The sequence below is a fragment of the Cnephaeus nilssonii genome (genome assembly GCF_951640355.1).
Source record: "Cnephaeus nilssonii genome assembly, chromosome: 5".
NCBI lineage: Eukaryota > Metazoa > Chordata > Mammalia > Chiroptera > Vespertilionidae > Cnephaeus > Cnephaeus nilssonii.
In genome coordinates this window covers 59,745,628-59,770,867 of record NC_137076.1, presented here as the reverse complement: position 1 = coordinate 59,770,867, position 25,240 = coordinate 59,745,628, and the positions used below count along the sequence as shown (strand labels likewise).

At 43.8% G+C, this 25,240-nt stretch overlaps 1 protein-coding gene across 1 annotated transcript in view; it reads right to left on the bottom strand.

Annotated features, from left to right (window-relative positions):
• Window positions 1–25,240, bottom strand: part of TBC1D9 (TBC1 domain family member 9) — an 85,142-nt gene that overhangs the window by 26,667 nt on the left and 33,235 nt on the right. The window contains exons 2-6 of the mRNA XM_079772830.1: window positions 21,596–21,706; window positions 13,469–13,587; window positions 5,996–6,224; window positions 5,300–5,561; window positions 3,417–3,624 (exon numbers count right to left, since the gene is read on the bottom strand). Of these exons, the coding sequence (XP_079628956.1) occupies window positions 3,417–3,624; window positions 5,300–5,561; window positions 5,996–6,224; window positions 13,469–13,587; window positions 21,596–21,706 (929 nt within the window). The remainder of the gene's footprint in view (window positions 1–3,416; window positions 3,625–5,299; window positions 5,562–5,995; window positions 6,225–13,468; window positions 13,588–21,595; window positions 21,707–25,240) is intronic.

The window sequence follows — 25,240 nt, the reverse complement described above, 5'->3', positions numbered from 1 at the left end:
GACTAAAAAGGTAGGGGGCTTCATCTGGAATCTCTATCTAATGAGGAATCTGATCAGCTCACTTTATCCTCTGGCTTTGCTGCCTCAGAAGTTTCTTCAAAATCTACAGCAACGTGCCCTGACCAGTTTGCTCAGTGGTTACAGCATCAGCCTATGAATTCAAGTGTCATGGGTTCGATTCTGGTCAAGGGCACGTACCTTTGCTGCAGGCTCCATCCCTGGCCCCATGCATGCAGGAGGCAACCAATCAATGTGTCTCTCTCACACTGATGTTTTTCTCTCTCTCTGTCTCTCCCTCCCTTCCATTCTGAAATTCAATGGAAAAAATATCCTTGGGTGAGGATTAACAACAAAAAATCTACAGCAACTGATTCTGTGTAATCATTGACCATCTGTTGAGCAGGTGTACCTTAAGTCTAGATGTGAAATATATGTTAATAATCTCCAGTCAATTCCTCGTCTAGCTAATGCTAATAATGTCCATTCCAAACAGGACTGAACGTTCCCATGGAGGCCCTTGCTAATCCGTCAGCTTAACTCAGTTCCTAAAGGTACGCAGTCCACAGAGAGACCACTCTCTACTCAGATTCCAGAAAGAGGGTGGGGAGGTGGGAGCCCCACCCCTCAGCTTTGTCATTATCGTTACCAAAAGGTAATAAAAATTACATTAAGTCCTTTGCTTCTTCCATTAGTGCGGGTTAGGGCTCCACTGTTAATCTCTCTCCGCGTTTCACCAGGTTAAGGGAAGGGCACTGCCATTTCACTGAGCTGCATTCCTCCAACCCAAACATGCTTTATTTCTAAATGCTGCCTCCACTGCTGTCCCGGCTCCGATTCACCCTGAAATGCGACGGAGCTATCTCTGCCCTCCTGCCTGTTAGGAAACTAGCGAGGGGAAGACAGGCCGAGAATATCCGTCTCCATTCTCCCAACTGCCCTGGCTCTCATTATTGTAATCGCACTAACACGTACACAGAGCTAGCTGGACCCAAAACCTTGGCAGATTCTGAACAGGAGAGCAGAAGATCCAGCAGCGCCTTCCGCCCTTCTCTGCTCACTTCCCTCTGGTTCGGAGAATGGTGCCTTGCACAGAATCATAAACGGCACCTCCATAGTACATTCTTAATCCCAAGATGGGTTTCCCTGGCCACTTCAGGTAGCTCTGCTTTCCTACACTCAGGTCGGACTTGATGAAGAAAATTAAGTTAGGAACAGTTTATTGGCAAAGAAAGTAAATTGGCTGGAAAAGCTTTAAAATCCATTTCAGAATCAAATGTAAATACTGTTGAATTACCCATCTCAGAAATCACCACCAACAAAGTATCTTGGCCTCAGAAGGTGTCGTAATACCAGTTAGCTCATCCTATAAGAACTAGATGTGCCAAAAAAAAAAAACACCCCAAAAAACAAACAAAAAAACACACACACAAACAAACCTACATGTGCCAATTGCCTGACATTTTCCATTCTTTTTAGTCCACCAATTAAGCTTCCAGGACTTTATAATTTAGGGAAAATTTTACATCTGATTGGGAGAAAACTAAAAATAATGCAAAGATCCAATCATAGGTAACTGAATATATAAACTATATATCCATTGAACGAAATAATATGCAGTCATTAAAAATTATATCACAAAAGAATACTTAGTGATACAGGGAAAAGTTTAAGAAATATACTCGCTGTTAAAGGAAATAAGCAAAAAATAAAAATTCTCTTTGTTTTATAACTGAATGACATCAATGATATATACACAACAAAGTAGAGAAGAAACCTGGAGAACAGTACAGCAGAATGTTCACAGCGGTTGTCTTTGAATGGTGGGACGAGGGATGAATTTTGTTTTTATCTTATTTGTCTATACTTCTACATATTTTCTGTAATGGTGGTGCCATTATTCTTAAAAGAAGAAAAAATGCTTAAATTATTTTTTTTTGTTTTATTATTTTTTAAAATTTATTGTCTAAAGTTTTACATGTCTCCTTTTTCCCCACTTGACCCCTCCTCCCCCCAAGCCATTCCCACCATAAATTATTTTTGAAAAAGAAACGAAGGCAGAGGGAAACCTGAATCCTTGACTACAGGGAATCTTAACAAAGGGCCCATTTTAACAACCAACGCTTCGAACCACCTTCACTTCTAGGAAAGGGCTAGGGGAGGCTGCAAGTTTCCAGGCTAGAAACTGCAGGTCTGCCAGCCTTGACACCCTAACCTGGAGCTCCTTCTCAAGCCCAAACCTCAAGCCAGGCTTCCACAGGAGCACCCTGGGCAGACACGACAGAACCCGCCTCCACCCACATACAATACGACTGCTTCTTCGTCTGGACTGTACATGAGAGCCAGCCTGGGACTTGATTACAATGCAGATTCTAGAACTTGCAGAGATTCAGACTGGGCAGATCTGGGCTGGGCTCAGCCCTGGTGCTCCCAGTGCAGGGAATCGGAGGGCCAGATCTGAACACCTGGCTTCTGGATTCACAACCGAGGCCGCGTCCTTCAGGCGAAGCTGCCCTCAAGGCTGTGAGCCAGGTGGAACATCTACATCTTCCAGTTTCTGTATTTGATGCTTTGATATCTTGGGGCCTTGCAGACCCTGGTAGGACCACCCTTCCAGAGTTAGACAACTCCCAGAGACTCACCCGGAACAGGCCTTTCCTCTGCAAGCCAACCCATCCAGAGCCCACAGCCCAACCAGCTCCTCTATCCAGCTCGCACTCAGGCTCACGGTTCACCTGCCCTAATTGCCCCGGGGCCAGACACCAGATAACTAGGAACAGCGCCTACACCCCAGAATCCACTGAAATTATTCACACCAGCCTGCTTACTCCTGCCTCTCCTGTTCCTTCCCTTGGAGACCACAATAAGACTCTCACACAGTTTCCCCTGCTCCCTTTGCCGGCCTGGTGCTTAGCCAAGTGGCCCCTGTGGCCCCTCCCAGTGGCATCTGTGAGTCTAACAATCTACCTTTCTTTTTTTTTTAAATTTTTTTTTGCATTTTCATTTATTTATTTATTCACTTTTATTGAAAATATTGGGGTAACACTGGTTAATAAAATCATACAGGTTTCAGGTATACATTTCTATAATACATCATCTGCATATTGTAGTGTGTGTTCACCACTCCAAAGATACAATCTATTGTTCAATGGCAGTCATCTCCTGATCCGTGGGCCTCACCAAACCTGAGTAAGAATGAGATTTCCATGTAAAACACTAGGCTGCCATTGGAAGAACTCTCTCAGGTCCCACCGCCATTCAGATCAATGGCAATACATGAAAGGGTGGCAGGTGCCACCAAAGAATTACGAACATTCACTTACGGTTAAAAGCCAGCCAACTTCTGGTAAATACATTCCTGGCTCACACAGAAAAGTATCACAAATGAAACTTAAAAATCCATTTCACCTGAGGCTTACCTCCCGCAGTGGGATAATGAGGCTACACAAGTTTTCCTCCTTGCTGGTGAAGCAGATGTAATTTGTGGACACAAACATTTGCCCCAAAATGTGCATTTTGTTAAATGGGGTCCAGAGGGTGCAGTCTGTGTGGCCATCTAATTTCTCATCTTTGGGCAGCCGGAAAAGTGCACGGTACCTCTCACTCTTGGCCCTGGCGTCAAGGTCGCTGGAAAGCAATAATAATAACTCACATCATGCAACAGGAATGTTTCAATACCTTCTAAATGATGCAGCCATGGAGGGTCCCCAGCCCACCTTACCCCTCCTCAATCTTGCTGGATTTATCCCTACCTTCTTGGCTTACTATTGGCGCTAATGCCAACCTATGACCCAAAAGCATAATAAAATTACCTTAATATAGTTAGATACCTTCTGTAGTCATTTTATAATCAATATCTGAAAATGTTCAAGAGTCTTAGGAAACTAGGCCTGCACAGGAAATGCATTCTTTTTCTAAAGGAATACAGTAATTTCTAAAGAGACTGTTACATTGACACGTATCCAGCGCCACTTGGGGGGAGGGTATCTTTTAAGAAAGAGCTAGTAAGGATGCAAACGAGCCTCTTGAGTCTGCTGATCGCACTGCCACCCTCCATAGACAACAAAATGGCCTGAAATACAGGAATAACCCACCTCATGGACAACTCGTTTCCACAGCCTCAGCTGGGTCCTCTGACTACAATCTTTTCCCCTGACTTTCTTCCTGTTCTTCATATAGGTTGTTAAAACCTCTCCCCTCAACCTCTACCCGACCTTAGCCTCATGAAGCTAGGTAGGAGTTCCCTCCCTCCATCTCCAAAATTACCTCCATCCCACTAGTCTTCCTTCCTTTCCCTGTCACAAAAGGAGAGGTCTCGGCACATATATTAAAGTTATTGTTTTCTTATACTTTTATCTCTGTTCCTCCTGTCCCTGCACCTACCCTCCTACACCCCTACCTGCACCTACCTTCATCCAAACACTCTTCCCTTAACCTGTATTCAAATCTTCTGCATTCTAAAGAGAGCAATGCCCCTCCTTTACCAAAGAATTTTTTTAAAAGCAGTCTATCCTTGCCTAGTTCCCTTTCCTTCCTTTCATTTGCTATTTAAACCACTGCAGTAACCCCATTCATCCTCCACCACTCTGTTGAAACATGACTCAAATAACCAAAGACACTCATTGTGGTGGTGACACATGTCAGGTTCCAACTACCAGCTGTAAGCCAGTGACTTCCAATTCCATATGTTACTGGTCCAATCCCCCACTAGATGTCCTGCAGGCAACTTGCTGGACAGGATCAGAACTGAGCTCTCACACCCCTGGACATGCTCATTCCCCACCTCAGTGTAGGGCAGTTCCATGCGTACACACTATAGAGCGTCAACGTTTCCCTCACTCTCTCTCTCTAGCTCTGCTCCCATATGCAGGCTTCCAGGCTTCTCAGCAGCCTCTCCGCCCCCGTGCTCTGCCGCCTTCCAGACGTGGGATGGACTTCCTTCTCTCTGTGCTTTTCCCTCTGCTGGGAACAGCCGCCCGGCTGAATCTGCAGGGGCAGCTTCCACTACCACCGAGACCCCAGCTCCTCGCAGTCTCCACTGAGGGGCCTTTCCTACCCTCTGCCCATCTCCCCATGTGTGTGCCCACGGGGCCCGAAGAGCTCCCGCCAGGCTGTGCTGGCGCTGGCCACCTCGGCCTCACTTCCTGAGCTGGGTGTGCCGCAGGCAGCCTTTTCCACTTCGGTATCTCTACCCAGAAAGCGTCCGGAACCCTGAGTTGTTCAGAAAACGTCACATTGCCTGAACAAATGGATGGGTTTCTTGTTTCCAAAGTCTGTAAGACTCCGTGTCTCTGGCACCTACCGTTTGAGAGCAGACACTTTTTTAGGAGATTTCTTTTTCAGTTTGGGCAGGGACTGATCTTGTTCGAATCCCTCGTTGTCTAAGAGCTGCCTCATGGCTATGTTGGCGAGCTGCACCATTAACTTGAAGGTCTCGTTGATGTTGAGAAACACGGAGAAGAAATGCTCACTGGACCGTGTGCTCACTTTGATCACGTCGGGCAGAAACAGCGTGGCGCGCTTCTCCAGTTGAGTGATGTCCACCCACCGGATCACCAGCTTGGCTGAGCACAGGGAGCAAGGCTCAGGTCAGCTCCCGGCTCCTCAAAACCCCTCTGAGATACTGCGACCGCACACCCCAACTCCCAGGTGCCCTGAATTCCTTTGCCTCTGCGTGTCCACATCTATTATTGTTTGGTTTGTTAGTTATGAGAGACAAATGCAAACCACATAAATTCCAAGTTCATAATTATTGTCAATTTAAGTCCATGTCTACTAAATTAATCATGCCTTTGGTGAATCTTTATTACTTAATAGACACATTTTTATTTTTTTTTTACAAATATTGAACTGAAAAATGATTCACTTGTTAAATAGTTAAAAGGCAATGCTGACCCAGTCATAACTATAGATTTATTTTTTGGTATGTGGTTTATGAGTTCAGGGCAAACCTCAGTAGAATTTCCTAAGCTTCCCTCTGAAATCCTAGACAACTTACCTTCCCTTCCCATAAGAAAAGAATAAAAGCAAAGGTGGTTAATACTGAGGTACATCCAACCCTGACGGGGGACCTTCCCCTTCCAGTAGCTGCAAGAGTAATAGTTGACGAGTTTCTCTTCCTCGGGCATCCCAAATAGCCTGTGGAATTTCACAATGGCCTCTTTAAACTTCTCAGTGTCATCGTCTTCCTTCACATCATTGATTTTGTTATACTCTGCAATGATGCCCTAAGTAGGGATGAAACAAAAGCACACAGAGGTATTACCATGAATAGAGCTGCTGTTTTCTGTACACTGTACATACTGGAAAGGAAAAAAAAACAACAATTTCTAAGACTACATTTTTTTAAACTGATAAATTTTTTTTCAAAGGCAACCCCAAAATTCAAAGCCAATTAACAAGCAGCATTTGTGTACGAAAATATTTTCAAAATAACAATATAGATTGTATTATCTGTTTATTTTTGCTAATCACCTTTTTCTTAATTTCTTTTAGGTGTATCTATTTTTGGTTTTAATCATTTTGTTAATAAGTTTACTTAGAATAAAACCCATAATTTTATTTTATAAAAGAGGAAATGTAAAGATTTTGATAGTTCTACTGATTTTCCAAGCTTATCGTGATAGTTATGCCAAAGGTCAATTTCTGCCTTTCTCAAAAATCAACAAAAATTCATCATGACTGGACAAGGAAGGAAAGATAGACCAGAAGGCATGCCACTAACTGACACTTGGCCACAAACCTGCTGTCTCAGGGCCATGAATAGTATTCGGGAACTTAGAGAAAAGGAACAAGCACCCATTTAAACAGAAAAAGGGTGAATGTAAGAGCAAAAATTAGGTCAGCTGGACAGAAAATGAAATATTTGCACAGAAAGTGACTGGCTAACTCTACTATCTAATCACTTGAGTAGCTTGAGAGGCCATTTTATTGTTATCCAATTCCTCCATAATTCCCTATAAACTGGCTTCTACATATATCTGTTGGTAAAAAAAAAATAATAATAATGCTCCCTCGAATTCCACTTTGTAACATCAAATCCCTCTAACCTCATCTTCATCTTCTCTGATCTCAGGGTACCACTGGATAGCATGAGCTTTCAAGCATGAAAGTTCTGGGTTCAGATCCCAACAATATCACGACCTCGCTGGGTGAAGTTGGGCAACCTCTTGGATTCTCCTTGATGCGAATGAACCCTCCATATTCCAAGAACAGAAAATTGCAACTGACTCATACATGGAATTCCTGCCTTTGGGCTCTTACGCTTCCAGTACAGCCTGGATGATCCCTACAGATTTATCTTCCTAATACTTATTTTGACTACAGAATTCTTAGTATAAAAATCCTGAGTGGTTCCCAACTGCTACCAGTCTGAAATCCAAAATTCTAGACCATTCACATTTTCGATTCACTATTGGGCTCTTACCTAAAGTGAGAATAAGGAAGCGAGTGAGGTATAACAAACCAAATGATACCCATAGGTTTTGAGTGGAAAACATTAAGTTCAGATCCTGCTATCCAAAGATCTACTAAATACCACATTTAGAATACACATTTAAAGTTTAAAAAAGAAAATGTTTTCAAATGAGAAGATTTATGCGGCTATAGCACTGAGAAACATCACTCTGAAACGTTCTGGGATCTAATACACTCATACAAAACAGACCATTCCTTGCCAACTAGTTTCAACTAGTGAGGATAATAGTCTCCATGAAGCTACATTCCCAAATTTTCCACCTTTAGGAACAGAGAGGATCTAGAATGCAGAACCTCTTCTTGGTTTGCTGTAGTTTTTCAGCCAGGTTGACCAGATGATGGAACAAAAGGATAGAATATTTCTTTCCTGCATGTTCTACAGTTTCTACATAATATGAAATAGGTCACCTGGTTCTAGGGAACAGCTCCCTATAACTTTGGAAAATTACTACAATCCAAATGAACAAGGGACATTGATGGGTAATTCACACAAAAAAGAAAATTAACTAAGTAAACATGAAAAAGTGTTCAACCTCATAATCAATCAAAGATAGAAAATTAAAACAGTAAAACACCAACTTTGACCTGTTCAGTTTGAAAAACAATTTAAACAACTATTTTAATGCTGAAAGTAAGCAGTGGTGTAATCATATAGGGATTCTAATATACTGACAATATCTACTAAGGTCCATTAAAAATGTTAAACTGGGAGAGAAACCAAGATGGCGGCATAGGTAAACACCTGAGCTTGCTGCCTCGCACAACCACTTCAAAACTACAACTAAAAGACAAAACAGACATCATCCAGAACCACAGGAAGGCTGGCTGAGTGGAAATTCTACAACTAGAAGGGAAGAGAAAAGCACACTGAGACTCAGAGGAGCTGCGGAAGTAAAGGCAGAGGTACGGAGGTATGCACGCGGAGAGGGCTGGCAACTGAGTACGCAGCTGTCTTTTTCAATCTGGAGGGAGACACAAGTTCCTGACTGCTCTGAACTCCAGTTTCAGATGAGACTCTGGGGATCCAGACTCATCCGGGGAGAAACTGGACTGTCTGGCATTGGGTGGAACTCGAGGGCAGCTTTCTCTCAGAGGTGCTTGCAGCGATTACCGAGGGACACTGAAACCTGGGGGCCTCTTAGAGCAGGGCTGATGGGAAGCCATTGCTGTTTGCTCCACCCTGAGACCCTGCCCCACCCAAGCTGTGCGCAGAAGCTTTTGCATATGAATGGCCTGGTCCTTTGAAATCTAAACTTACCTAACAAACTACAGCTGAGTCAGTGAGACCCAGAACATCCAAAAGAAGGCCCAAGGCCCCACAGCAGCTTGCATTGCTTCACAGTTGGGCCTCATCTGGGCACCTCCAAAACCCAAACAAAGAAAAGGAATCTGCAGATCTCTCTGTAGCTCCTGCTGGGTGGCCTCAGGCAGAAGCTAAATTAGCACCTCCTTGGAGATCCAAGAGCCAGTGTACCCAGGGGTCAGAGTGGGACCATCCAGATTACAACTCCTCAGATCCATAAGGGACACACTCAAGGGGCAGACTCAGTGAGCACCAAAGCCCCACTGAAGCAAGTCTTGCCTCATAAGAGTGTCTCTAGCACAGAAGTTCTCCCAGTGTAGACACAGCTGATCCTCACAGCCAATTGGCCTGGAGGTCAATTCCTCCCAGTGATACCAACAACAATCAAGGCTTAACTACAACAAGACTGTGTCCACAGCCCACAAAAGGGTGCACCAAGAGTGTCCACCTCAGGTAACTGGGGAGGCTGAGCCACTGGGCCCTATAGGACACCTAGCACACAAAGCCACTCTATCAACAGAGGGAAGCAGACAAAATATGGGGACAAAGAAACAGGTCACAAATGAAAGAAATGGAAGAAAGCAAACGACTAGATATAGAGTTCAAAACCACGGTTATAAGGTTTTTCAAGAATTTTCTAGAAACTGCCGATAAATTTAGTGAGACCCTCGAGGATATGAAAAAGGACCAACTAGAAATTAAGCAGACACTGACTGAAATAAAGAAAAATATACAGAGATCCAACAGCAGACTAGAGGATCACAAGAATCAAGTCAAAGATTTGAAATACAAAGAAGCAAAAAACACCCAACCGGAAAAGCAAAAAGAAAAAAGAATCCAAAAATATGAAGATAGTGTAAGGAGCCTCTGGGACAACTTCAAGCATACCAACATCCTAATTATGGGGGTGCCAGAAGAAGAGAGAGAGCAAGATACTGAAAATCTATTTGAAGAAATAATGACCGAAAACTTCCCCCACCTGGTGAAAGAAATAGACTTAAAAGTCCAGGAAGCACAGAGAACCCCAAACAAAAGGAACCCAAAAAGGACCACACAAGGCACATCATAATTAAAATGCCAAGAGCAAAAGACAAAGAGAGAATATTAAAAACAGCAAGAGAAAAACAGTTAGTTACCTACAAGGAAGCACCCATACGACTGTCACCTGATTTCTCAACAGAAACTATGCAGGCCAGATGGGAGTGGCAAGAAATATTTAAAGTGATGAATAGCAAGAACCTACAACCAAGATTACTCTACCCAGCAAAGCTATCATTCAGAATTGAAGGTCAGATAAAGAGCTTCACAGATAAGAAAAAGCTAAAGGAGTTCATCACCATTAAACCAGTATTATATGAAATGCTGAAAGGTATTCTTTAAGAAGAGGAAGAAGAAGAAAAAGGTAAAGATAAAAATTATGAACAACAAATACATATCTATCAACACGTGAATCTAAAAATCAAGTGAATAAAAAATCTGATGAACAGAATAAACTGGTGAATATAATAGAATCAGGGGCATAAAAAGGGAAAGGACTGACAGTCCTCGGGGGGGAAGGGGTGTGGGGGGTGTGGGAAGAGACTGGACAAAGATCATACACCTATAGATGAGGACAGCGGGGGGGGGGGGGGGGGGGGGGAAGAGAGGGAGAGAGGACATGGGGTGGGGTGGGAACCGGGTGGAGGGGTGCTATGGGGGAAAAAGAGGAACAACTGTAATAATCTGAACAATAAAGATTTATTTTAAAAATTTAAAAAATGTTAAACTCTTACCCCATTAACCAACGTTTTGTAATTTATCCCAAAGGAAAAAAGCAAAAACTATCGGAAAAATTATCTGAACAAAAGTATTCAGGGTATTATTGCTTGTGCCAGCCCCCCACTAGTCTAGAAGCCAAGGAGACACCTAAAGAGAGAGAGATGATAAAGTTAATTAAGGAAGAATATTAGTTATTAAAATAACAACTAAAATTTATATAATATGTGGTTTATAGTACTAGTCAAAGTAAAAAGACATGATACAAAATTAAATGTATAGTAAAACTACTATTATGATAAAATGCATATTAGAAATCTAGGAACACAAAATATTCTCTTGGTGTTTGACTTATATTTGGCTCTATAGTTAATTATTACATTCAGAATTTATAAAAGTTAATTAAATCTCAAACAAATAAATTTGTTGGTTCTCTTATTAATCTGTGAAAGCTTAAACATTCATTACACATGAATGACACTCTTTCACACATAATTGCATTAATAGCAATTCCTTCCTCATAATTGGTTTCAGGGATATTAAATCTTACATTTTTGATGTAACAAAAATTGTGAAAAGAATAGCTATTGGACATAATTAGTCTTTATTTTGTTTTTGTTTTGTTTCTCCTGGCTACTGTCACTTCTAAGCTCCTGTGTCTTGCTACAGCTCTTCATCTGTACCTATTTCCCAACGACAATAACATGACAAGGTAACTGAGCACCTCAGTGGCTCCTGGAGAGAAGATGCCTCCTGTCTCTGGGTTTCCCACATCAGTAGGGTGCCCCTTCCACCCTGCCCCTCCTGCATGATCAAATCGGGGATCCTCAGACTCTCTCCACTTCCATTACTTCCCAGAAATTCAGATACATGACTTAGAAACAAAATGAAGATGTTATAAAATCTGGTTGTTGGCCTAGACGGTTTGGCTCAGTGGATAGAGCGTTGGTCTGCGGACTGAAGGGTCCTGAGTTCGATTCCGGTCAAGGGCACATTCCTGGGTTGCGGGCTCAATCCCCAGTAGGAGGCATCCAGAAGGCAGCCGATCGATGTTTCTCTCTCTCTCTCCCCCTCCCTTCCTCTCTGAAATCAATAGAAATATATTTTTAAAAAAGACAATCTGATTGTTTTTTAATCAATAAAACAACTCTCAATTAATCTAGAATAACTTGTTTTTCTAGTCTGGAGTCTGCCAACTCCTCCTAGCTTCACACGGACCATCTGCAATGTCTCCCCTTCTCTCACTTTTATTTTCTTCCCTACTCTTCCAATCTCTTTAATAAGGATGGAGAAGAAACACATTATCAATCTCGAACAGTGATTAAATCTTCACTTTGAGGGGTGGGGGTGAGAGCAAGGAAGAGGTTGATATTATCATATATGCTTTTGTTCTCCTCAGTCCTCACTAATTTTTTTTGTGGTGCAGTTCAAATTTACTTCTCTCTTCAAAACATTAGATTCTAAAGAAGAGATACCATTTGCATGTTTATCCTTCTTTTTCTGAGTATAAAATCACTATGTGTTCGTGTAAAGAAGAAGAAATAAAATAAAAATAGACCATTCTGTGGAAATTTAATGAGAAGCACACTGTCAGATCACTTCCTAGAATTCCTCCTTAACCTGGGTGCAAAGAAAGTGGTTTTCATTGTGATTAAAACTCCAGATGTTGCAACAGAAAAAAACTGTAATTAAAGGCTAATATCCTTTATGTAAAAAGGACTTTTAAGAATTAAAGAAAAATAAGACCGAAAGGCCCATAGAGAAATAGGTCAAAAGACAGAAAAAGCGGACAGTCTACAAACAGTGATATAAAAATGGCCCTTAAACATATGAAGATATTCAATTTCACTCATAAATAAGTACAAATTAAAACAACACTAAAATATTTCTTTCCCATCAGATTGGCAAACACTGAACAGTTTGAGAGTCCAGCCTTTTGGTGAAACTGCAGGGAAACAGACGCTCCTATTGTTACCAGTGGGAATGAAAGATGGAGGGGGATTTAGCAACATTCGGCAAAAAGACACATACATTCACCATGTGACCTGGCAATCCCACTTCTACCAGTTTATCTAAAAGATACAGCCACAACAATATGAAAATACATATATGTACATAGGTGTGTAGCATTGTTTATAATTGCAAAATATTAGAAAATGCTTAAATGTCCAAGCATGGGAGACTGGCAGAATTGTCCATGGTGCACACACACAAAATATGCATCTTCAAAAAAACAAAGAACTAAATGCAACATGGGATCCTAGATTGGGCTGCAAAATAAAAAAGGACATGAATGGAAAAACTGTAAAACACAAATAAAATCTGTAGTTCAGTTAACATCATGTTGATGTTAATTTCAGTATTGGTAAATGTACGTGGTTATAGACAATGTTAACGTTCGGGGAAGCTGAGCATAGGGGTCTATGGGAATTCTCTGCTCTATCTTTGCAGCTCTTCTGTAAGTTTAAAAATAATTTCAGCCTGGCCGATGTGGCTTAGTGGTTGAGTGTCAACCTATGAACCCGGCCATAGTTTGATTACCGGCGAGGACACATGCCTGGGTTTCGGGCTCAATCCCCACCCAGTACAGGGTGTGCAGGAGGCAGCTGATTAATGATTCTTTCTCATCATTGATGTGTCTATCTCTTGCTCCCTCTCCCTTCCTCTCTCTGAAATCAATAAAAACATTAAAAAATAAAAATAATTTCAAAATACAAAAGAGAACTATTAAAATTAAAAACAACAACATGTGACAACTGCTATGTTACACAGGAGTTAAGTGGAAAAGGGAAATGCAAAGGAACATGTCCATGGAGCCTTGTGTGTGAGAATTAAAGAGAAAGAGGAAAAATACACATTCTTGCCTATTTTTACAACTTTTCTGTTTTACATAATTTCCAATTTAAAAGTTTAACAACAAAACAAAACACCCCCTACCTGTATTTTTCCTCTCACAAAAGTGGTGATGTCATTCTCATTTTCAAAGATGGACAGTGTCTGCAGCAGATTCTGCTCTAGCCATTCCCAGTGTTCAGTGATTTCCTTCCTAGAACCACCTGTATGAATGTAAAAATGGTAACAATAATAAATGTCAGAATTTCAAAGATACCTAAAAAGCCAGGCTCATGTCTTCAATATTTGATGCCACTGAAGGAGACTATTGTGCCAACAACTCTGTCTTGAAATGATTTCTCTCCTCCAAAGAAACACAGAAGCAGGTGGAAACCCACGAGTAATGACCGTAAGTCTTCACTTAATGCTGGCAATAGGTTCTGTGACTTGTGAAATGGCATACAATGAAGCCAGTTTTATCATAGGCTAATTGATATAAACAACTGAGTTCCTACAAATTCCTATCAGTGTTATAATGACATTACTCAAGGAGCGGCTGTATGGTGCTCTGGTCAAGTCTGACGGGGTGAGCCCAGAAACTTTCAGGCCACCTTCAGATCGGAAGGCAGCAACACGCTCCACATTCACTTTTACAGATGGGGAGTTTAGCCCTTCACTCTGTTCTCCCTCCTAGAACCTGCACCTCACAGGGTAACATTGACCTTGTTAGGAGACGAGGTTACAATAGTTAAGTCGCAGCAGTATGAGGGCTTTGGTATGCCAGGGAAGAGCTGATGTAACCACCTCCTACAATGGGCAAAAAATGATCCTCACTCACTTCAATATTGAATGAGATGTAAAAATGGACTATCGCTAGGGAATAGCAGCCTGGCTCTCATGAGCTCACGTGCACCGTTGCCTTGTAATGTAATGGGATGAGGTCATCCTCACAGCTGCCGACCAAGTCACTGCACTTGGGCCAGCAATAAGAAACATTAAGTCAACTCGCCTGGCAACCCCCAGACTGAAACAACCCTAGCCTTGTAGCATTTGCCACCAGCACTGCTCTCTGCTCACAACTGCTGGCATCATCATAAGTAACGGAGCACAAAGATCTCATCTTGAAATGTCAGGACACAACGAAGTCCTAGCTGTTTAACCATTGCTCGACTAACACACATTCAGCAGGACTCTCCCTGGTCCTGGCACCACTGTGTCTGGATTGCAAGTGTACATGTAACTGAGGAAGGCATGCCTAGAACAACTCCTTGTGTAACTATTACAAGCTTCTTACATAACTCTGCTTGTAATCTCTGATGGGTCATAACAATTTGCTTATAATACTGTTATTAACTCACCCCTAAGGCCTTGGCAGGACCAGACCAAAGTGGCTTTACAGCCACGTTGAGAAAGGAAAGGCCCAGGTAACTCATCCAACTGTGGCAGTAAGAACCAGTGGGTGGTGTCCTTATTTTACTTAAGTGCCAACGTCCTCCCCTACCCCAAAGGAGAGAATGTAAATGGCTCTCTTTCTGCTCGGCAATCGGACTAGAAACACTAAAAGCCATATATATATATATATATATATATATATATATATATATATGCATGCATATGCTTTGACTCAGTATACCTTCTTCTATAAATGGATCCTAAGGTGATAGTTAAGGAAATGGGAAAGATTTTATTCAGAGGATGGTCATTAAAGTTGTTCAAAATGGCCCTAACCAGTTTGGCTCAGTGGATAGAGTGTCAGTCTGCAGACTCAAGGGTCCCAGGTTCGATTCCAGTCAAGGGCATATACCTTGGTTGCGGGCACATTCCCAGTAGGGGGTATGCAGGAGGCAGCTGATTGATGTTTCTCTCTTATCGATGTTTCTAACTCTCTCTCCCTCTCCCTTCCTCTCTGTAAAAAAATCAATAAAATATATTTTTTTAAAAAGTTGTTCAAAATGCAGTTAACATTAGTGGAAAACCCCTACATTTCCAACAATAGCATATCATTTAGTTAAATTATGTTAGATACACAATTAAATATTATATACCTATTGAAATTGACATTATAGAAATATATTATTGGCATGGAGAGTCTATACACATATATGGATCCACGTATATCCATATATATATTCAGGGTGGGGCAAAAGTAGACTTACAGTGGTTTATATGGAAAATAATAGAATTGATAAGTAATAATACAATAATAAATTGTTTTGTGTACTCACAACTATAAACCTACTTTTGCCCCACCCTGATGTACAGACACATTTTATATAATACTAGAGGCCTGGTGCACGAATTCATGTGCCAGTGGAGTCCCTTGGCCTGGCCTGCGGGATCAGGCTGAAACCGGCTCTCCGACATTCCCCGAGGGGTCCCGGATTGCGAGAGGACACAGGCCAGGCCAAGGGACCCCACCGGTGTAGATCAGGGCCAGAGAGGGACGCGGGAGATTGGCCAGCCGGGGCGGGACCATGGGAGGGCTCCAGGGCATGTCCAGCCCGTCTCCCTCAGTCCCGATCTTCTGGACCCGAGCAGCAAGCTAACCTACCAGTAGGAGCGTCTGCCCCCTGGTGGTCAGTGCACATCATAGCAAGTGGTTGAGCAGCCTTAGCATCACAATTAGCATATTATGCTTTGAATGGTTGAATGGACCAGACACTTAGCATATTGGGCTTTTATTATATAGGATAAAGTCTGAAATGTGATTTGTGATGTGGTATTATTGTTTCTTAATTTTTTATTCTTTTTGCTTATCTATATTTTCTAAAACCTTTTCTTAGGCTGCTCTTTAAAGGATCCAAGACCAGTTCTTGAGTTCCACTAACCAAGAAAGGATTATCTAATGCTGACCGATATGGAATGTGTCTCATGTGGAAGGCAACTAAATTACCTGACATTTTCTCTAGCTACTGTAGAGGAATAGCAGAAGCAGAACCAATTAGCAATCTTTAATTAAACTCTGGGCCTGACCAGCTGCTGAGTAAAAAAGAATGTTTAATCCTAAAAACCAGCATGGTGCTGCCTAAAAAGGACTCGCTGGAAGTGGGGTAATCTGAGGACTCAGTCTAAGCTCTGCACTACCTGGCTATGACTAGCAATATGAACTTGGGCGATTCACTTTGCTCTGTATCCCATTAAATTATGAGTGTTGAACAAGGTGGTGGCTAATGTCTTACCGTTCTGAAATGAATGACTATCTAGGCCCAGAGGAGGTCCTGGGATGGTAAATAAGAGGGAAACTAAATTAAAAGGCAGCCAAGTCAAGGCACTGTTCAGGGCTGTGTTATCAGTGAGGTGTCCATCAAACACCCTCATCCCATTTCCTTATCAGGCCTGTCGGAAGGTCAGATGTACCCAGAGGGAATTGTCAACAGCTCCTTCTGTCCTTTGGTTTAGAACTTTCTTCCCCACCTTTCCCAGAGCACCTCTTTAGACAATGTCCTTGGAATGACCTGCATTTCTACATGTCCACATTTCCACTGAGGCTGTATAACACATCTTACTGTTAGAACCTTCTAGTCCTTCTAATGGGGACCGCCAAATGGGTTGCCTTTTACTTAGGTCCACTGAAGGCCAAGGAGGGCAAAGGACTGGGCTCTCTCCTGCTTCTGAGGCATCAATTCCAAAGCACCAGCTACTGGGACAAGACCTGCAGCTGTGTGGCTCCCTGGTGAGCCTAGTACCCCAGGTGCAAAATCATCAGTCCACTGACTCTGGAGTGAGAGGCAGAATTGTCAGAGTATAACCAGCTCAACAAAGCAAGCTGAAAAAATTCCTATGGTACAGCTTCTTTTACATTCTTTATGGTGAAAAGTACCATTTACTGCACAAACCACTGAGCAATTCAGTAGGCGAGAGTTGATGCCCATTGTCCTATCAACCAAAGACAATGTGGCTCCGTTTGGGGTAGTAGTGAAAAGAAAGAGTCATTACACAGAAAGGATTTGGGCTCCCCTTCCCAATTAAAGGTCTCAATGCCAAGGAAATGTTAAAAAAAAATCAATTTCTTCAAACTGATCTAGATATAGACTGTTAGAAGATAATAAAAAGAAGCACAGGAAAATAACATCTCACCAAATAACTTGCGCACGCGCCCCTCACTGCCACCCCCCTTCTCTGTGGTTCACATTGCCAAGGGCCAAGTCCTTATTCTACTGGCAGTAAGTTAGACTCAGTGATGGTGAACCTATGACACGCGTGTCAGCACTGACACGCGTAGCCATTTCTGATGACATGCGCAGTCCATGTCTATGGATCTAGGAAGGCCAGGAGCTGAGAGTACCCATGCCGAGGATGAAACATTTGCTGCTCCTGAGGATGAAACATTTGCGAAATAATGTCTTTTCCTCAAAGTGACACACTACCTGAGTTATGCTCAGTTTTTTGGCGAAGTTTGACACACCAAGCTCAAAAGGTTGCCCATCACTGGACTAGGTCCTCCTCCTGCCCGGACCCATGGGCTCAGGTCTAAGGAGAATCACCTGACTAGGATTTACCACTAGACTACCGCTCTCGCATAGAAAGTGCTCTAGGTGAAGACAATGGTTCTAGATGCTCCTTTAACTCAACTGACACCTCTGGAAGAGTCACAAGACGTGGCATAGAACAAGGTTTGGAATCCTCTGTATTCTGCATCTACAGGGCAGTGGATTAGACTCACCCGCTTCTTTGCTGAAGCTTCTCTTACAACAATGATTCATGAAATTCAAGAAAATAAAGCTCCCAAGAGACCGTCGCACCAACATTAAAATTACAAACCGAAAGGTCAGCATATCAAAGAAATCTTTAAGGTACAGCTTCTGCTCTTAAAATCTTCTCATGAAAGGGAGCCAGCAATTTGGACGGAAACAGAAATCGATAAGGAAGAACAACTAATGGGTGAATGGGACTTTCACAATGGTTGTCACTTCCGTGGAGTCTGCCCCCAGGAAATTCTGGAGCTGTGTCTATGGGCAATCAATAGACACAGAAGCTAAACCTGTTCTATTATGAGCTCATGCAGTTGTGACAGACAGTACTTACTGGGAAAAACGAAAGTACATCTCTCTGTGGCATAAATTATGCCATCAGCATTTACTGCCTGGTAGTGCTCCTTAGCCTCGGCTTGGCAAATCTTTCAGGAGTAACTCAGCTGTGTAACTCTGGCTCTCCCCCCACATGGGCATTCAGAGGATGGGCTTCGTAGGACGGCAAAATCAAAGAAACAGACCGAGGAGTAGTCATGTCAGGTGTCAGAGGGAAAATGGTTAGGGCTGAGGGGATAGGAGAAGAGGAGTCGCAGTCCATGTCTATGATCTAGGAAGGCCAGGAGCTGAGAGTACCCAGCAGAGATCAGAGGAGACCCAGGCTCCAGAGGAACTCAAAGCCTCTGGGCACAAGTGGAAGGCGAGTGAGAATGTGTCCAAGTGTCCTTTCCACACCCTCCATGAGTTGAGTGGTTTCGTGGCTCTGCCGGGTTTTTAATTTCCTTTATTTTTACTTCTTCACTTGCTGGCCACACTGTCTATGTTAACACTATTCTAGATGGTTTGCCAAGTAAATGTGATACTTCCCCTTCTACAGTAGCTCCCGAGGGTTTCACTTTGTACTGAATGAACCGCCTCTGCCTGGGCTACAGGGTCTGTCTTCTTTGGGGTCCCAGCTTCCCTCTGCCTGTACCCTTTATTCTTTCCCTCTCGCTCTAATCCCCATCCCTCACTCCTAGATGGTTTTCTCTATTCCCTGAACCCTGATACCATCCCTTCATTCACCAGAATGCACAATGACTGACATTCCATTGTTCTCAGGGGGTTGTTTGCATCTTAACCAGAGTGACTTTAAAGGGATAAAACTGTAATTTCAGGTACTGTGAAATCCTTGAGGGAGCATTGCTAGGGCACTGGAGCCCTCCAGCAGCCTGACACCACACCCAGATAACTCCCCCTACCTATGGAGAAGGCCAGCCAAGATTCCTGGATTTAGCTGGGAGCCCCATAATCAAATGGCACCGAATGGTACTTGTTCCCACTGGGCTGTAACTGAGTACTTACTCTTGTTCTCAAGAGCAGAGACTGGATCTAATTATCTTTATATCTTTACTAGAGGCCCGATGCATGAAATTCGTGCAAGAGTAGGCCTTTCTTCCCCCGGCTGCTGGCACCGGCTTCCCTCTGGCACCCGGGAACCAGGCTTCCCTCGCAGCCCCAGCTTCATCTGGAAGGTTGTCAGGAAGGATGTCCGGAAGAACATCCAGTCTAATTAGCATATTACGCTTTTATTATTATAGCTATCCCAGCATAGCACTTCCTATCAAGCAGAGATCAATTTATTTTTTTATTTATAATTAAATCTTTATTTTTAAAGTATTACATATGCCCCTGCTTTTCCCCCACTGACCCCTTCTAGCCCACTCCCACCCCCACCCCAGGCCTTCACCACCCTATTGTCTGTGCCCATAAGCAGAGATCAATTTAAAAACGGAATAAAGTCAACTATAAGAGCTCCCAATGGCCAAAGCAGAAATGATTGGAGCAACAAAATAAAGTAGTATTAGCATCCCCCAAAGAACAGAATATCCATGATTCCATATTGATAACGATAGTTGAATAAATTAATACTCCTCACTCTTTAAGTGTGGGCTTTGCATAGTGACTTCCTTCCAAAGAGGGCAGAATGGAAGAAAAAACTAACCTGAAAGTGGGGAAACCTAAAAAAACACTACTTCAGTCATAAATCAAGTCTATAGTATGTACCCTTGCTTGGTATAATGTGATGAAAATATCACTGTTTCTCTGTGATTGTCCTCACGAAAATCCGTCACCCCAGCATAAGCATAGAAAAAGATCAAATTCCATTGAAATAACATTCTACCATATACAGTATCCTTCAAAACTGGCAGGATTATAAAAAACAAGGAAAATCTAAAAAACGTCCATAGCCAAGGGGAGCCTAAAGAGATATGACAACTAAATATAAAATAGTATACTTGATGGGCTCCTGAACAAAAAAGGATATTAGATAAAAACTAAGGAAATATAAATGAACTATGGGCTTTATTTGTCATAGTGTATCGATATCGGTTCATTAATTGGAACAAATGTTCCATAGTCAGATGTTAATAATAGGGGAAACTATGTCTGTGGAAGGTATATGGGGGTTCCCCAAACTATCTGTTGGGCTTTTCTAAAATCTAAAACTGTTCTAAAATAAAATCCATTCATAATTTTTTAAAATGAAGTGAAGACAAAAAAAAAAAAAAGAAAAGGAGTGTTCAGTGCCCTTCTTTTCCTATGGCTACGTGAAAAGCCACATGCAAACAAATAACTAAAACAGGCTTGGCCACTTTGGATTGGATGTTCTAGTGAGATATCCAATAATAGCATAATTGTTTATCGACATTTTAGGCACAGCACATTATTGCAAATTATCATCAGGAGAAACAAAGAATCTCTACTCAGTAGGAAGTCCTGTGCTAGGATACATAAGCACTAGAGTCCTGGTGCACAACATTTGTGCACTGGGGGTTAGGGAGGGGGTCCCTCAGCCTAGCCTGCGCCCTCTCACAGTCCGGGAGCCCTCTCTCCTTACCACTTGGTTCGCTGCTCCTTAGCACTGCTGCGGAGGCAGGAGAGGCTACTGCCATTGCTGTGCTCGCCAGCCATGAGCCCGGTTTCTGGCTGAGCGGCACTCCCCCTGTGGGAGCGCACTGACCACCAGGGGGCAGCTCCTGCGTTGAGTGTCTGCCCCCTGGTGGTCAGTGCGCATCATTGCGACCAGTTGTTCCACCGTTCGGTCGATTTGCATATTAGGCTTTTATTATCCTTTAACTCAACTGACACCTCCCATATTCTTTCATTTCCCAGCTTCTCCTGAAGTTAGACTGAGGCCATGTGACTGGTTCTAGCCAACGGAGTGCCAAAGCGGTGATACTTCTGGACCAAGGAAGTTAAACGCAGGTGTGTCTCCACCTCCTACCTGCCCCTTGGAGGCTGACCTTGGAGGCTTTGTGCCCCCAGAGGGTGTCACTACAGGTGGTGGAAGCCACAGGATCCAAACAAGACTTCACCAGCGTCAGAAGGAAACCTTTCTGGTGTTAAGCCATTGAGATTTGGGGGCTCATCTGCTGAAATGGCTACGGTTACCTACCCTAAAACACCAAGTGACTGCATTCCACAAATTAAAGTTCCTACCCTCCTGACAGAACATTGCTAATCATAACGTTTCTCCGTATTTCCAAATACTGCTACTTACCACAGGCGATGGTCCAATAGACCAAAGAGTCTGGGGTCTGGTACAGGATTCGGTACGGAGCCACCCGGGCACTGGAGTCCAACACGACATCAAGGGTACCCACCAGGAGGCCTACGGGCAGGAAAGAGGGAGAAATGTGTAAGGGTGTCTTTGGTGCGTTCCAATTCCGGGGGCACGGTGGGAATGTTAATTTGACTGCTAACGCAGGTTGCATGATGACCAAGGATGCCTTTGGGGTGGAACTGATGGTGCTTGAGGCTGGCAGGGCAAGGCTGAAGGCCCCGCCTCCCCTGGTTGGCCAGCGTGGGAAACAAACAGCACAGTGGAGAGCACCGAGCTCAGGACCTGCCCCCGGGAAGGCTTTTCATAAAGTTCTGCTGAATCTGAACCACACGTTTTTCTGAAATTGTCACCACCAGTGTCCTCTTGAGGATTGGTTCTGACCATAGAATTGACGCCCTGACAATAATACCACTGCCAGTCACTTCCTTCTGCCTGGCGGTCTGGGGCCATGGAAAGAGCCTTGGATGAGTCAGTGTTCAGAAGAGCTCAGTTCCGGCTCTGACTCCATTACAACCCGTTCTGTGGTGTGGACGGGCCATTTAGCGTCTCGCTGCTTTGACGGCCTGTTGTAAAGTGACCGCAATAGCACTTGGCCTTCCTGAGCCAGGGTGATTAATCAAGAAGCCTAACGAAGGTTAACATGGGGAAGTCCTACAGTTGTCCTTGGTCTTTGTCCAAGGACAGGAATCCATTTAGGTTTACTCCAAACCACAGTGACCAGTAGCTGACCTGAACGTACCAGGAAAAACAAACTTTGCCTGAAGTGGAAGCTAATTCGTTGGTTTGCTCTGGACTGTACGAAGTACATTAAAAATACAATCCTTAGAGCCTGCAGAAGTTTCCAAGATTTCCACATAATGCCACACATATGTGCATGTCTGTTTCTCTACAGTGACTCATATTTGCTGCAAAGACCTCTAATTGCTTTTCAATTATCTGCAGGTGGAAAAGTATATTAATAGGAAAAGCAGATGAGTGCCAGCTAAACTGAACTCTCTACTATGTCAATTAGAAATAGCCCTACCCGGTTTGGCTCAGTGAGTAGAGTGTCGGCCTGCGGACTGGAGGGTCCTGGGTTCGATTCCGGCCAAGGGCCCATGCCGGGGTTGCGGGCTTGATCCCCAGAGTGGGGCATGCAGGAGGCACCCAATCAATGATTCTCTCTCATCATTGATGTTTCTATCTCTCCCTCTCCCTTCCTCTCTGAAATCAATAAAAATATATTAAGAAAAAGAAATAAAAGTGCATCACCCATGATAACTATTTGTAATCCTTCCCTCTTCCTCAATCAAAAGAAGAAATAAAATCTCCCCAATACTGGGAGTGTCACGTATATCAGTTCTAAGAAGCACAAACTTCAGTCTGGCATCAGAGAGTTGCAGTCGAGGATCAGCTTACATGATTCAATGAGCCTCTGACAGAGTGTCCTGGGAGATAAAGATGAACTGAGGGCAAGTGTAGCTCTCTGGGCAGAGCGCTGACAGAGGCAGACCTGATTCTGGAATTCTCCACTCCTGACTCTGCCACTTCCGGCTTTCAACCCCAGCTTCCCCAAGCCTCGGTTTCTCCAGCCTTAATGTCTCACCAGACCTCTGTACTGCCAAGGAAGGAAGACCTCTGAAAAAGTCCCAACAACCCACACATCTTTGATCACAATAAATGTCCCCAATTAAAATCCATCTCCAGAGGCTTCCGGCCAAGATGGTGGTGTAGATAAACAGGTACTCACATCCTCCCACAACCACAACAAACTGCAGATCAACCATCATTGAGAACCGCAAAAAATGTAGCTGAACACAAGTCCTATAACTAAGGATATAATGAACTAAGGATATAACAAAGAAGCCACATCAAGACTGGTAGGAGGAGCAGAGACGCAGAACAGACTGGTCCCACACCCACTTGTGGTGGATAAAAATCTGGAGGGATATATCAGTTGCGGAGGATCCCCCCTGGGAAGCAAGGGGTTGTGGCCCCACATCAGGCCCACCAGCCCAGAGTTCCATGCCAGGAAGAGAAGTCCCCATAACGTCTAGCTGTAAAAACCAGCAAGGACTGTGGCTGAGTGAGATGGAGAGCTGCTAGAGTCCCAGGAATTCCTCTTAAAGGGCCAGTGCATGGACTTACTCAGACACACTCACTCTGAGCTCCAGCAGTGGGGCAACAGGGACATATGAGGAAGAACTGAATTGTCTGGCATTAAGGTGAGGCCTGGAGGGGCAGCTTTTTCCCCGATACAAGTGTTGGCAGAGGCCACTGTTCCTTTGCTGAGCCCTCCCCTCACACAGCTGGCAGGTGACCGCCATTTCTGAGTCTCCATTAACCTGGCTAACTGCCATGGTGATTGCCTGAGACCCTGCCACACCCAACTTGCCAGCCCACCCAAGCTGTTTCCAGTGGCTTTCCCTCACAAACAGCCTGTCTTGGCTCACCCTTCAGACTTTTCTAAAATCTCTCAAACAAGTAGCATCTAGCCTAGGAGTATCCACCCCTTACCTTTCACTAAGAGACCCCAAGCCTGGCACTATCGGCAGCTGGCCTTGGTTCACAGCTTGGCCTCTCCTGGGCACCGCTAAGCCCAGCACAAGTAGCAGCCATCTACAGATCACTTTATAGCTCATGCTAGGTAGCCCCAGGCAGAACACAGGTAACTGACCTTAGCCTGCACCTCCCAGGAGGCCCCAGAGCCAGAGCACCCAGTGGACAGCTTCAGGCCATATCAAAGCACCACCCAACCTCCTCCACAAGCGACCCACTCAAGGGGCGGACTCAGCAGGCACCAGAGCTCTGCTGAAACAAGTCCTGCTCTGTGCGGTCAATCCCTGCACAGCAGATCCCCCATGGTGGTGGTCACGGCCAGTCCTCACATTGGCCTGGGGGTAAATACCTCCCATTGACTGCCAACAGCCATCAAGGCTCAACTACAACAAGAGGGTATACCCACGGGGTAGGGGGAGCAGCTCGTGTGACCAGGAAGGCTGCACCACTGGGCTCTACAGGACACCTACTACATAAGGCCACTCTACCAAGCCTGGGAGATGTAGCAACTCTACCTAATACATAGAAACAAACACAGGGAGGCAGCCAAAATGAGGAGACAAAAAAACATGTCCCGAATGAAAGAATAGAACAAAACTCCAGAAAAAGAACTAAACAAAATGGAGACAAGCAATCTACCTGAGGCAGAGTTCAAAACACCGATTACAAGGATGCTCAAGGAACTCAGGGGAAGAGTAGATGAACGTAGTGAGAACTTCAACAAAGAGATAGGAAACAAAAATAGAAATAGAAAACATGAAAAAGAACCTGTCTGAAATAAAGAATATAATCACTGAAGTGAAGAATACATTACAGGGGCCTGGCCAGCGTAGCTTAGTGGGTGAGTGTCAACCAATGAACCAGGAGGTCACCGTTCAATTCCGGGTCAGGGCACATGCCCAGGTTGTGGGCTTGATCCCTAGTAGGGGGCGTGCAGGAGGTAGCTGATCCATGATTCTCTCTCATCATTGATGTTTCTCTTTCTCTCTCTCTCTCCCTATCCCCCTCCCCCCCCCCCCGCTTCCTCTCTGAAATCAATAAAAA